The sequence below is a fragment of the Dendrobates tinctorius genome, unplaced genomic scaffold (assembly GCF_039654945.1).
Source record: "Dendrobates tinctorius isolate UK_male_01 unplaced genomic scaffold, ASM3965494v1 ptg000184l, whole genome shotgun sequence".
In the NCBI taxonomy this organism is placed as follows: Eukaryota; Metazoa; Chordata; class Amphibia; order Anura; family Dendrobatidae; genus Dendrobates; species Dendrobates tinctorius.
This window is the reverse complement of record NW_027361851.1, coordinates 1,107,787-1,121,939: the sequence shown is the minus strand read 5'-3', so window position 1 is coordinate 1,121,939 and position 14,153 is coordinate 1,107,787. Positions and strand designations below refer to the sequence as shown.

General features: G+C 44.7%; 1 protein-coding gene across 4 annotated transcripts in view; it reads right to left on the bottom strand.

The window, feature by feature from the left end:
- The window catches only part of LOC141055106 (proprotein convertase subtilisin/kexin type 4-like), a 264,894-nt gene that overhangs the window by 140,907 nt on the left and 109,834 nt on the right, over positions 1-14,153 (bottom strand). For all 4 annotated transcript variants that reach the window (XM_073552061.1, XM_073552062.1, XM_073552063.1 and 1 more), the window contains one exon: positions 6,856-6,984. In XM_073552061.1, coding sequence (XP_073408162.1) covers positions 6,856-6,984 — 129 coding nt within the window. The remainder of the gene's footprint in view (positions 1-6,855; positions 6,985-14,153) is intronic.

Genomic DNA, 14,153 nt, shown 5'->3' with positions numbered 1-14,153 from the left:
CCACCTCAGTATCAACAGTTCTCTGATGTTTGCAGAAAGAGAAAAGCTGATCAATTGCCTCCTCATCGTCCTTATGACTGCCCCATTGAATTGCTTCCTGGAACAAACATTCCATTTGGGCAGATTTATAACCTTTCTGAACCAGAATTAAAAGTACTAAGGGAATACCTTGATGAAAATTTGGAGAAGGGCTTCATTCGACCTTCCACATCTCCAGCTGGGGCACCTTTGTTCTTTGTAGAAAAGACTCAACTCTGCGGCCATGCATCGATTACAGAGAATTAAATAAAATTACAGTCAAAAACCGCTACCCACTTCCCTTAATTCCTGAGTTATTTGAAAGACTCCGTTCTGCAAAGATCTTTACCAAGCTGGATCTAAGAGGGGCTTACAATCTCATACGGATTCGCCCAGGGGATGAGTGGAAAACCGTTTTCAGAACAAGATATGGACATTTTGAGTATCTGGTCATGCCCTTTGGCCTACTAACGCCCCGGCCACCTTTCAGCATTTCATCAACGATGTTTTTCGAGATTTCTTGGACCAATTTGTTGTTGCTTATCTGGATGACATGCTTATATTTTCAGATACCTTGGAGGAACATCGCAGGCAAGTCCAATTAGTCTGGAACATCTACAGGAGAACCATCTCTACATCAAACTCGAAAAGTGTGAGCTTGAGGATTCCAAGATTCAATTTTTAGGATATATCATCTCTCCAGAAGGTCTGAGCATGGATTCTAGCAAAATCAATGCGATAGTTGACTGGCCTACTCCAAGAAATTTAAAGGACGTTCAGCGCTTTATAGGTTTTGCCAATTTCTACAGGAGATTTATAAAAAACTTCTCAAGGATCATCTTACCAATCACCTTACTTACAAAGTAAACCAAGGCATTTTTTTGGTCTTCTGAGGCACAGGAGGCTTTTGACAAATTAAAAACTCTTTTTACTTCTGCACCCATACTAGTCCATCCAAAACCGGAATTACCTTTTGTTGTGGAAGTGGACGCCTCAGACGCTGTGGTAGGAGCCGTGTTATCTCAGCGAGTTGGAGACAAGATGCAACTTCACCCATGTGCATTTTTTTCTTACACCATGTCATCTGCAGAAAGGAACTATGATATCGGAAATAAAGAACTGCCATTAAAGCTGCCTTCTCTGAATGGAGACACCTTTTGGAAGGTGCCAATCATCCAGCGACTGTCCTCACTGACCACAAGAATCTGGAGTTCATCCGTACAGCTAAAAGATTGTCTGCAAGACAAGCACGATGGGCCTGGTTTTTCTCCAGGTTTAATTTTATAATTTCCTATCGGCCAGGATCAAAAAAATGGCAAGGCTGATGCACTGTCCAGAATTTTTTCTGAACCTCAGGAGGGGTCAAACTCTGACGGTACCATTCTATACCCTAAATTTTTTTTGGGAATACTGGACTCTAAAGTTTTTTATACCAAGATTAAAGATGGATACCAAGATGACCCTTTTCTTGACCATCCCCCGAAGGATGTCAATCTCTCTTTTAAGGATGGGTTTTGGAGGCTGAACCACAGAATATAGGTTCCTGCAGCTGTGCGACTGGAAGTTCTCAAACTAGTCCATGATTCTAAACTCACAGGACACCCTGGAGTTAAGAAGACCCAAGAACTACTGCTTCATTCATTTTGGTGGCCTAGTTGTACGAACGATGTGAAGAAGTATGTTTCCTCCTGCTTAACATGTGCACGAAACAAGACACCACGATCTTCTCCGTTAGGACTTCTTCAACCCCTTCCAATTCCATCCAGGCCTTGGGGATCAATCTCAATGGATTTTATCGTGGATCTACCTCCTTCTAAAGAGATGACTGTGATACTTGTTGTGGTGGATCGACTCACAAAAATGGCCCACTTCATCCCAACTAAAGGGATTCCTACAGCGGAACAAACCGCAGAATTAATGATTACAGAAGTATTTAGGCTGCATGGAATTCCTGACAATGTAGTCTCTGACAGAGGGGTGCAATTCACATCGAGGTTTTGGAAGAGCTTCTGTACAGTTCTGGGAGTGACTGTTAATTTGTCTACTGCATTCCACCCTCAATCCAACGGTCAGACGGAAAGGACTAACCAGACTCTCGAACAATACCTCCGCTGCTTTATTTCATACCTTCAAGATGACTGCGTGGACTACTTAGCGACAGCTGAATTTGCTTATAACATTTCGAAACACAGTTCTACATCCCAAAGTCCATTTTATGCTAACTATGGCTTACATCCAGTGATGATTCCTAACCTTCCAGTTAACACTTCCATCCCTGCTGTTACCGACAGACTTGCAAACTTGCATGAGATTCAGAAGAAACTGAGATGTTGCAGAAGGCCCAGGAGGACTATAAAAAAGCAGCAAATAGACATCGGAGAGCCCCGCCTACTTTTCAGGTGGGTGACAAGGTTTGGCTGTCCACTAAAAATTTAAAAACTCACGTACTATCTGCTAAATTGGGTCAAAGATTCATTGGACCCTTTCAAATCTCGGCACAAATTAACCAAGTTGCTTTCCATTTGAAACTTCCTAGCAATCTGAGAATTCACCCAGTATTCTACGTATCCTTACTCAAACCATTCTGTGAGAATCCATTTCCGGGAAGAACTCAGCCACCTCCTCCACCAGAAAAGGTTCATGGTTAAGAAGAATATATCGTGGACAGGATTCTGGACTCTAGGGGAATTAGAGGTAATTTACATTATCTGGTGCAATGGAAAGTTTACAGACCAGAAGAAAATTCTTGGGAACCAGAGGAGCGTTCATGCTTCTAGACTTACAAGAGCCTTTCACCTGAGATATCCAGATAAACCAGGCCCTGAGATGTTCAGAGGCCATCCTGTCAGGAATCGAACCCAGTACCTCCTGTCCATGACCCAGCAGCTCTACCTCCTGAGCTATTCAAGTCAGCTGGACAGCTCCTTGCTAAAACCCAGATACCAGTGACTGTTGTTCCTGATCAGCTCCACCCTGTGTTCTCTAATTGGCTCTCTGATTGCTAATTACACGCCCTATAAAAACCTTGCCTTGTGATTGCTGCAGTGTGAGATTATTGTGCTTCCAGCCTCTAGTCAAGCTCTTCCTTCTGCTGATGCTCTGCTACCAAACTGCCTTTCCAGTGTACCGACCCCCGGCTGTCATCGGACTACGTTATCTGCCTCTGTGCCCCCTAGTGGTTGTAATAATATAGACTCCAATTCAGTACAGACCGTGACAGCGGGTTCGCCAGCCTTGCTTAAGAGTCCAGCTTCTTTGTCCTTTAGCAAACACACTCAAACCAGTAGATCTGCACATCTCCAGACATCCACACGTGTGAGATTTAGAGGTCTCATTTTACAAAGTGAACCACGCCCATGGTGAAGGAATGCTGGATTATATCATCAGTAAGCAACTTGAGAAAAATCTCATGTTTGTTATTGTATTTGATAACATCAGTAATGCTTACGCTATGTTGCATTGGCCCATTGACTTGTTTGTATTTTTATACAGTTCACGCATTATTCAAATGGTTAACGTAAATAAAATGTTGGTATAATAGGCAGCATTCTGTAAATAAACTTTACACTTTTTGTATATTTTAACTTTTAAATAATAAACAGATGAGATTTTATGTCCAGCACATTTTTACAATAATGTTACAATGTTTCTGAGGACTTTAATTGGCTGGATACTAATCAACGTATAAAAATGTACGATATTTTTCAGATTATAAGGCCTGTTTCACACTTGCTTTTTTTTGCAGCACGTTTTTCCCGCAAAAAAACGCATTGAAAAACGCATACAAAAGCATACAACTGCTGCGTTTTTTTCAAGCATTTTTATGAGCATGCATGAAAAAAACGCAGCGTTTTTATGCGTTTGTATGCGTTTTTTGTGCGTTTTTACCGCGTTTGCGTTTTTTTCCAACATTAGGTGGCCCCTCACACTAACCCAAACCATGACTTTACTAACCCTAACCCTGACCCTAACCCTAACCCTGACCCTAACCCTAACCCTTAACCAAACCATACTTAACCCTAACCCTGACCCTAACCCTAACCCTGACCCTAACCCTAACCCTGACCCTAACCCTAACCCTGACCCTAACCCTAACCCTTAACCAAACCATACTTAACCCTAACCCTGACCCTAACCCTAACCCTAACCCTTAACCAAACCATACTTAACCCTAACCCTGACCCTAACCCTGACCCTAACCCTAACCCTGACCCTAACCCTTAACCAAACCATACTTAACCCTAACCCTGACCCTAACCCTAACCCTGACCCTAACCCTGACCCTAACCCTTAACCAAACCATACTTAACCCTAACCCTGACCCTAACCCTTAACCAAACCATACTTAACCCTAACCCTGACCCTAACCCTAACCCTGACCCTGACCCTAACCCTTAACCAAACCATACTTAACCCTAACCCTGACCCTAACCCTAACCCTAACCCTGACCCTAACCCTTAACCAAACCATACTTAACCCTAACCCTAACCCTGACCCTAACCCTGACCCTAACCCTTAACCAAACCATACTTAACCCTAACCCTGACCCTAACCCTGACCCTAACCCTAACCCTAAACCCCCTTAACTAACCCTAACTCTAACCCAAACCCCTAAATTCCATGGTTAACAAAAAAAAAACGCATGTGCAAAAAAACGCATACATAAGCATGCCAATGCGCACATATGCGCACCCATAGACTTATATTGAGTGTCTTGCTGTAAAAAAACGCATTGCGCGCGCATGCGTTTTTTTGAGGCAAATCGGACGCACAAAAAATGCAACAAGTTGCATTTTGTGCGCCCGAGCGCATACCGCAAAAAAACGCATGCGCGGTAAAACGCGTACAAACGCATGTGTATGCGCACATAAGCGCATCCCATGCAAAGTATAGGAAAAAAAAACGCATGCGCTATTTAGCGCTAAATTACCGCGAAAAAAACGCAAATGTGAAACCAGCCTAAGATGCACTTTTGCTCCCCCAAATTCTGGGGGAAAGTGGGGGGTGCATCTTACAATCCGAATCTGTGTGCTGTAGAGGAGGGGGGCGTCTCTGGCATGGTGTCAGGGGGCTGGGGTGTTCAGGCTGCAGGCTGCAGAGAAAGCGGGAGGTCCTGTGCTCCCGCTCATTAGGCTCATGTAATATTTACTGCACCCGCTGTCCATCACCTTGGTGCTGAAGCCGTGCCGAGTTGGTAGACAGGGGAGCAGTGCATATTACATGTGCCTGCACTCTCCCCCAGTCACAATAGTCACCTTCCGATGATGGCTCCTGCTCCCAGCTCCCCCCGTGGCTTTCCTGTGTCTGTGCTGAGTCTGCTGACATCCTTCTCCTGCAGGGTGTGTGGCAGCAGCTGCTCATTCAGGCAGATCACTGTAGCTAGTAACTACAGGACCTTCCATGATGTGACCAATAGGACCTGCGGTCACGTGACTCCCAGTGTGCACTGCGAGTCACGTGACCGCAGGTCCTATTGGTCACATCATGGAAGGTCCTGTAGCTACTAGCTACAATGAGCTTCCTGAATGAGTAGATGCTGCCGCGCGCCCTGCAGGAGAAGGATGTCAACAGACTCCGCACAGACACAGGAAAGCCACAGGGGGAGCTGGGAGCCGGAGACATCATCGGAAGGTGAGGTAACTGTTTGTTATTTTATCATGTGCTTGCCAGCAGGGGGGGAAAGATAGGGACGGGGGCCATATATGACAGCAGGAGGGAATATATGGACGGGGGGCCATGTGTGCCAGCATGGGGGAATATAGAGATGGGGGGGACAATGTGTGCCAGCAGGGGGGAATATATGGACTGGGGGCCATGTGTGCCAGCAGGAACGAATATAAGGACGGGGGGACAATGTGTGCCAGCAGGGGGGAATATATGGATGGGGGGACAATGTGTGCCAGCAGGGTGGAATATAGGGACGGGGGGGACAATGTGTGCCAGCAGGGAGGAATATATGGATGGGGGGACAATGTGTGCCAGCAGAGGGGAATATAGGGATGGGGGGGCCATGTGAATGCCAGCAGGGGGGAATAGAGGGACGCGGCGGCCGTGTGCATACCAGCAGGGAGGCATAGAGAGAGAGGGGGCCATGTGTGCCAGCAGGGGGTAATAAATGGACTGGGGGTCATGTGTGCCAGCAGGGGCGAATATAGGGACAGGGGGGGGACAATGTGTGCGAGCAAGGGGGAATATATGGACGGGGGACAATGTGTGCCAGCAGGGGGGAATATATGGACGGGGGGACAATGTGTGCCAGCAAGGGGGAATACATGGACGGGGGACAATGTGTGCCAGCAGAGGGGAATAAAGGGACGGGGGGGGCCATGTGAATGCCAGCAGGGGGGAATATAGGGACGCGGGGGCCGTGTGCATACCAGCAGGGAGGCATATAGAGAGAGGAGGGCATGTGCGTGCCAGCAATGGGGCATATAGAGAGAGGGGGCCATATAGTGACTGGGGGGGGCCATATCCAGGATGGGATGGGGGGCTATGTAACAGCACAAGGGGGCAATGTGCCAGGATGGGGGTTATATAGATAACAGGATGAGGGACATATATGGTATATGATTTGAAAGACGGACACTGGCATTATAATACACACCTCCATTTAACATAAAAAAAATTTTTTCTCTTTTTCTTCACCAAATTTGAGGGTGCGTCTTATAATCAGGTGTGTCTCATAAAGCGAAAAATAAGGTATACGGTAATTTATAATACTTTAAGGTAGTTAGTAGTTGGATGTGGTTTTCTATTTTTCTTCTAATTTCCAAATATCACTGGACCACAATATTCTTAAAGTGAATGTAAATTTAATGTATGCAAAAGAATCTTACAAAATTCTCTTCCAGGTCAGGATGATCTTTTTCAATTCCATCATCAAGGATAGTCACCACCACTCCATGTCCAGTGAAGCCATGATCCCATGCAGAAAGTATATTCAGGTCTGGGTGTACGTCATTGTTCTGGAAGACAATTCAAAGAACAGGTTACATCAGTATTTGGAGCTCTGTGTTTCTGCTCCTGTAATGAAACAGAAAACAAGAACTCCCGAAAGAAATTGGATCATCCTATGACGGATGCAGGAATTGCCATATGGAACCCACTGAGTATAATGACGTCTGTATGGTCTCCATGTGGTTGGCCATTACTTCAGAATAAAAGTGCAGCATGAGCAATGTTTTTCCCTTATACATTAGTAAAGATGATGGAACTTACAAACCGGCTTCCTAATGGAGGCTTTGATGCAAGTCTGGATCTAACCTAAAAGCTATATTATAGCATTTCTACCAACGTACTGCTTTTATCAACAATATTCTTTTTATACGGGATATTTTTTAACAATTTTTGAAAAGGAGATTATAGTTCTAGTCAATAAAGTGAGCAATAAAACACAACAGTGATCTAAAACTTTTTCAATTAAACAAGTAAGAAGTTATGTCCAAAGACAAGTCAACAGAGAAAAAGGGATAGTGCAAGAGGAAAAGAATGTGGAAGGAAAAGTTAGGAAAGGTAGAGGGTAAAAAGGAAGGAAGGAAAATGGCAATGGGGAAGGTTAGATCATATAAACATGGAGAGTATGCATATGGGAAAAGATCATCCTTCGGGCCATTCCATGGTAACTTACAATACATCCACAAGCCAAAAACTAAGTTAATAATGGCTACAGACTGTTCTTTGAAGGCAGGCACAAAAATGAGTGAATGTATATTGTACATTACACTATTCTCAATAGATTTGAATACAGTTTGATTTTTCAACAATGTACCGTAAATTAAATACAAAATGCAGTTATTACTTGGTAACTTACGTTACACAAAAATGAAAGGCAATTGTCCACATCATGAGACTGCCAAATTTTCTGTTCTGGTAAACAGGGGAGAATCACTCTTTTTATTGTATTAAAACACCATAGTCCAAGCAACTTTTATTTATTTTAACCTCTCAAGTTAAATGCAACAGTTTTTATTACAAGAAATGTAGGTACCTTATATACTTGGGTATAAGCCGAGACTTTCAGCCTATTTTTTTGGGCTGAAAGTCCCCCTCTCGGCTTATACACGAGTCATATACGGGGGTCGGCGGGGGAGGGGGAGTGGGGGTGTCAGAGACCATACTCCCCCATCCTGGCACAGTTTCTGCAGCCCCCCTGCTTCCCCCATGATCTCAGGGTCCCAGGCTGTTCCTGCATTCAGCGGTCACGGGGTACCGCTCACTCATAAATATGCACATATTTAATGAGTGGTACCACGTGACCGCTGAATGCAGGAACAGCCTGGGACCCGACATCATGCTGGAAGCAGCAGGGGCTGAAGACTAGAGACCGGGCGCCAGGAGGGCGGTGAGTATGATGGGGAGCTGAGCAATACTTACCGCTCCCCGTTCCATCGCTGTCTCCGGGTCCTCTGGCTGTGACATTAGCGGAGGGCGCGGTGACGTAGTCAGTGTGCGCCCACTGCTAACGTCACTGCACAGGACCCGGGAAACAGCGGTGGAACCGGGAACGGTAAATATAGCCAGCGCCGGGGGCCTGAGCCAGCAGCTACACCGGCACCTGGCCCTCAGCGACGGAGAGGTGAGTATGTGTTTTTTTTTCTGTTTTTTTTTATAGCAGCAGCGGCAGCATATGGGGGGTGTTTATATATGGAGCATCTACTTGGGCCACCATTAACCCTTGTGCAGCATATGGGGGATATTTAGGTATGGAGCTTCTACTTGGACCATCATTAACCCTTGTGCAGCATATGGGGGTATTTTATGTATGGAGCATCAACTTGGGACAACATTAACCCTTGTGCAGCATATGGGGGTATTTTATGTATGGAGCATCTACTTGGGACACCATTAACCCTTGTGCAGCAATATATGGGAGTATTTATCCTTGGAGCATCTTGTTGGGCCACCATTAACCCTTTTGCAGCATTTTATGGGGATATTTATCTATGGAGCATCTTTTTGGACCACCATTAACCCTTGTGCAGCACCACCCTCGGCTTATACACAAGTCAATAAGTTTTCCCAGTTTTTTTGTGGCAAAATAAGGGGGGGTCGGCTTATACACGAGTATATACGGTAACTTGCGTTACAACAAAATACAGTAACTTACATTACAAAACAAAGAATGTGTTCAACTTTGTCAGTGTTCATACTTGAAAAGGCAAACTGACTTTATATAGACAAAACATAGGCTGCATGTGAATTCTTTGGTGTGAACTACATATGTAGACTAAAATTTAGTATAAAAACGTAATCAATATTCATACTTCAGTTGTCAACATTTTTGCAGAGTGGAAATTTTGATTACAAAATATGACGGTTGGTCAATTACATAATGTAGACTTAATTTTAATCTAGGCCTACATATGTGGTCCAGTCCAATGAATTCAGTCACAGTCTGGTCACTGATCACTACTGAGCATGTGCATAAAGTGCTGCACAGATACATATCCACTAAAAGCTGAGATCAAGGACAGAACAGACATTTATAGGACATTTCCCTGACTCCACAGCACTGATCACTACTGAGCATGTACATAAAGGGCAGCACAGATTCATCTCAACTAAAAGCCGAGATCAGGAACAGAACAGACATTTATAGGACATTTACCTGACTCCACAGCACTGTCTCATTACTGAGCATGTGCATAAAGTGCAGCACAGATTCATCTCAACTAAGAGCCGAGATCAGGGACAGAACAGACATTTATAGGACATTTCCCTGACTCCACAGCACTGATCACTACTGAGCATGTACATAAAGTGCAGCACAGATCTATCTCAACTAAGAGCCGAGATCAGGGACAGAACAGACATTTATAGGACATTTCCCTGACTCCACAGCACTGATCACTACTGAGCATGTACATAAAGGGCAGCACAGATTCATCTCAACTAAAAGCCGAGATCAGGAACAGAACAGACATTTATAGGACATTTACCTGACTCCACAGCACTGTCTCATTACTGAGCATGTGCATAAAGTGCAGCACAGATTCATCTCAACTAAGAGCCGAGATCAGGGACAGAACAGACATTTATAGGACATTTCCCTGACTCCACAGCACTGATCACTACTGAGCATGTGCATAAAGTGCAGCACAGATTCATCTCAACTAAGAGCCGAGATCAGGGACAGAACAGACATTTATAGGACATTTCCCTGACTCCACAGCACTGATCACTACTGAGCATGTACATAACGGGCAGCACAGATTCATCTCAACTAAGAGCCGAGATCAGGGACAGAACAGACATTTATAGGACATTTCCCTGACTCCACAGCACTACCTGACTACTGAGCTTGTACATAAAGGGCAGCACAGATTCATCTCAACTAAGAGCCAAGATCAGGGACAGAACAGACATTTATAGGACATTTCCCTGACTCCACAGCACTGTCTCATTACTGAGCATGTGCATAAAGTGCAGCACAGATTCATCTCAACTAAGAGCCGAGATCAGGGACAGAACAGACATTTATAGGACATTTCCCTGACTCCACAGCACTGATCACTACTGAGCATGTATATAAAGGGCAGCACAGATTCATCTCAACTAAGAGCCGAGATCAGGGACAGAACAGACATTTATAGGACATTTCCCTGACTCCACAGCACTGCCTCACTACTGAGCATGTACATAAAGGGCAGCACAGATTCATCTCAGCTAAGAGCAGAGATCAGGAACAGACATTTATAGGACATTTCCCTGACTCCACAGCACTGGTCACTACTGAGCATGTACATAAAGGGCAGCACAGATTCATCTCAACTAAGAGCCGAGATCAGGGACAGAACAGACATTTATAGGACATTTCCCTGACTCCACAGCACTGATCACTACTGAGCATGTACATAAAGGGCAGCACAGATTCATCTCAACTAAAAGCAGAGATCAGGGACAGACATTTATAGGACATTTCCCTGACTCCACAGCACTGGTCACTACTGAGCATGTACATAAAGGGCAGCACAGATTCATCTCATCTAAAAGCCGAGATCAGAAACAGAACAGACATTTATAGGACATTTCCCTGACTCCACAGCACTGGTCACTACTGAGCATGTACATAAAGGGCAGCACAGATTCATCTCATCTAAGAGCCGAGATCAGGGACAGAACAGACATTTATAGGACATTTGCCTGACTCCACAGCACTGATCACTACGGAGCATGTATATAAAGTGCAGCACAGATCCATCTCAACTAAAAGCCGAGATCAGGGACAGAACAGACATTTATAGGACATTTCCCTGACTCCACAGCACTGGTCACTACTGAGCATGTACATAACGGGCAGCACAGATTCATCTCAACTAAGAGCCGAGATCAGGGACAGAACAGACATTTATAGGACATTTCCCTGACTCCACAGCACTGTCTCATTACTGAGCATGTGCATAAAGTGCAGCACAGATTCATCTCAACTAAGAGCCGAGATCAGGGACAGAACAGACATTTATAGGACATTTCCCTGACTCCACAGCACTGATCACTACTGAGCATGTACATAAAGTGCTGCACAGATACATATCCACTAAAAGCTGAGATCAAGGACAGAACAGACATTTATAGGACATTTCCCTGACTCCACAGCACTGATCACTACTGAGCATGTACATAAAGGGCAGCACAGATTCATCTCAACTAAAAGCCGAGATCAGGAACAGAACAGACATTTATAGGACATTTCCCTGACTCCACAGCACTGTCTCATTACTGAGCATGTGCATAAAGTGCAGCACAGATTCATCTCAACTAAGAGCCGAGATCAGGGACAGAACAGACATTTATAGGACATTTCCCTGACTCCACAGCACTGATCACTACTGAGCATGTACATAACGGGCAGCACAGATTCATCTCAACTAAGAGCCGAGATCAGGGACAGAACAGACATTTATAGGACATTTCCCTGACTCCACAGCACTACCTGACTACTGAGCTTGTACATAAAGGGCAGCACAGATTCATCTCAACTAAGAGCCAAGATCAGGGACAGAACAGACATTTATAGGACATTTCCCTGACTCCACAGCACTGTCTCATTACTGAGCATGTGCATAAAGTGCAGCACAGATTCATCTCAACTAAGAGCCGAGATCAGGGACAGAACAGACATTTATAGGACATTTCCCTGACTCCACAGCACTGATCAGTACTGAGCATGTACATAAAGGGCAGCACAGATTCATCTCAACTAAGAGCCGAGATCAGGGACAGAACAGACATTTATAGGACATTTCCCTGACTCCACAGCACTGATCACTACTGAGCATGTATATAAAGGGCAGCACAGATTCATCTCAACTAAGAGCCGAGATCAGGGACAGAACAGACATTTATAGGACATTTCCCTGACTCCACAGCACTGCCTCACTACTGAGCATGTACATAAAGGGCAGCACAGATTCATCTCAGCTAAGAGCAGAGATCAGGAACAGACATTTATAGGACATTTCCCTGACTCCACAGCACTGGTCACTACTGAGCATGTACATAAAGGGCAGCACAGATTCATCTCAACTAAGAGCCGAGATCAGGGACAGAACAGACATTTATAGGACATTTCCCTGACTCCACAGCACTGATCACTACTGAGCATGTACATAAAGGGCAGCACAGATTCATCTCAACTAAAAGCAGAGATCAGGGACAGACATTTATAGGACATTTCCCTGACTCCACAGCACTGGTCACTACTGAGCATGTACATAAAGGGCAGCACAGATTCATCTCATCTAAAAGCCGAGATCAGAAACAGAACAGACATTTATAGGACATTTCCCTGACTCCACAGCACTGGTCACTACTGAGCATGTACATAAAGGGCAGCACAGATTCATCTCATCTAAGAGCCGAGATCAGGGACCGAACAGACATTTATAGGACATTTCCCTGACTCCACAGCACTGATCACTACTGAGCATGTATATAAAGTGCAGCACAGATCCATCTCAACTAAAAGCTGAGATCAGGGACAGAACAGACATTTATAGGACATTTCCCTGACTCCACAGCACTGGTCACTACTGAGCATGTACATAACGGGCAGCACAGATTCATCTCAACTAAGAGCCGAGATCAGGGACAGAACAGACATTTATAGGACATTTCCCTGACTCCACAGCACTGTCTCATTACTGAGCATGTGCATAAAGTGCAGCACAGATTCATCTCAACTAAGAGCCGAGATCAGGGACAGAACAGACATTTATAGGACATTTCCCTGACTCCACAGCACTGATCACTACTGAGCATGTACATAAAGTGCTGCACAGATACATATCCACTAAAAGCTGAGATCAAGGACAGAACAGACATTTATAGGACATTTCCCTGACTCCACAGCACTGATCACTACTGAGCATGTACATAAAGGGCAGCACAGATTCATCTCAACTAAAAGCCGAGATCAGGAACAGAACAGACATTTATAGGACATTTCCCTGACTCCACAGCACTGTCTCATTACTGAGCATGTGCATAAAGTGCAGCACAGATTCATCTCAACTAAGAGCCGAGATCAGGGACAGAACAGACATTTATAGGACATTTCCCTGACTCCACAGCACTGATCACTACTGAGCATGTACATAAAGTGCTGCACAGATTCATCTCAACTAAAAGCCGAGATCAAGGACAGAACAGACATTTATAGGACATTTCCCTGACTCCACAGCACTGATCACTACTGAGCATGTACATAAAGTGCTGCACAGATACATATCCACTAAAAGCTGAGATCAAGGACAGAACAGACATTTATAGGACATTTCCCTGACTCCACAGCACTGATCACTACTGAGCATGTACATAAAGGGCAGCACAGATTCATCTCAACTAAGAGCCGAGATCAGGGACAGAACAGACATTTATAGGACATTTCCCTGACTCCACAGCACTGTCTCATTACTGAGCATGTGCATAAAGTGCAGCACAGATTCATCTCAACTAAGAGCCGAGATCAGGGACAGAACAGACATTTATAGGACATTTCCCTGACTCCACAGCACTGGTCACTACTGAGCTTGTACATAAAGGGCAGCACAGATTCATCTCAACTAAGAGCCGAGATCAGGGACAGAACAGACATTTATAGGACAGTTCCCTGACTCCACAGCACTGTCTCATT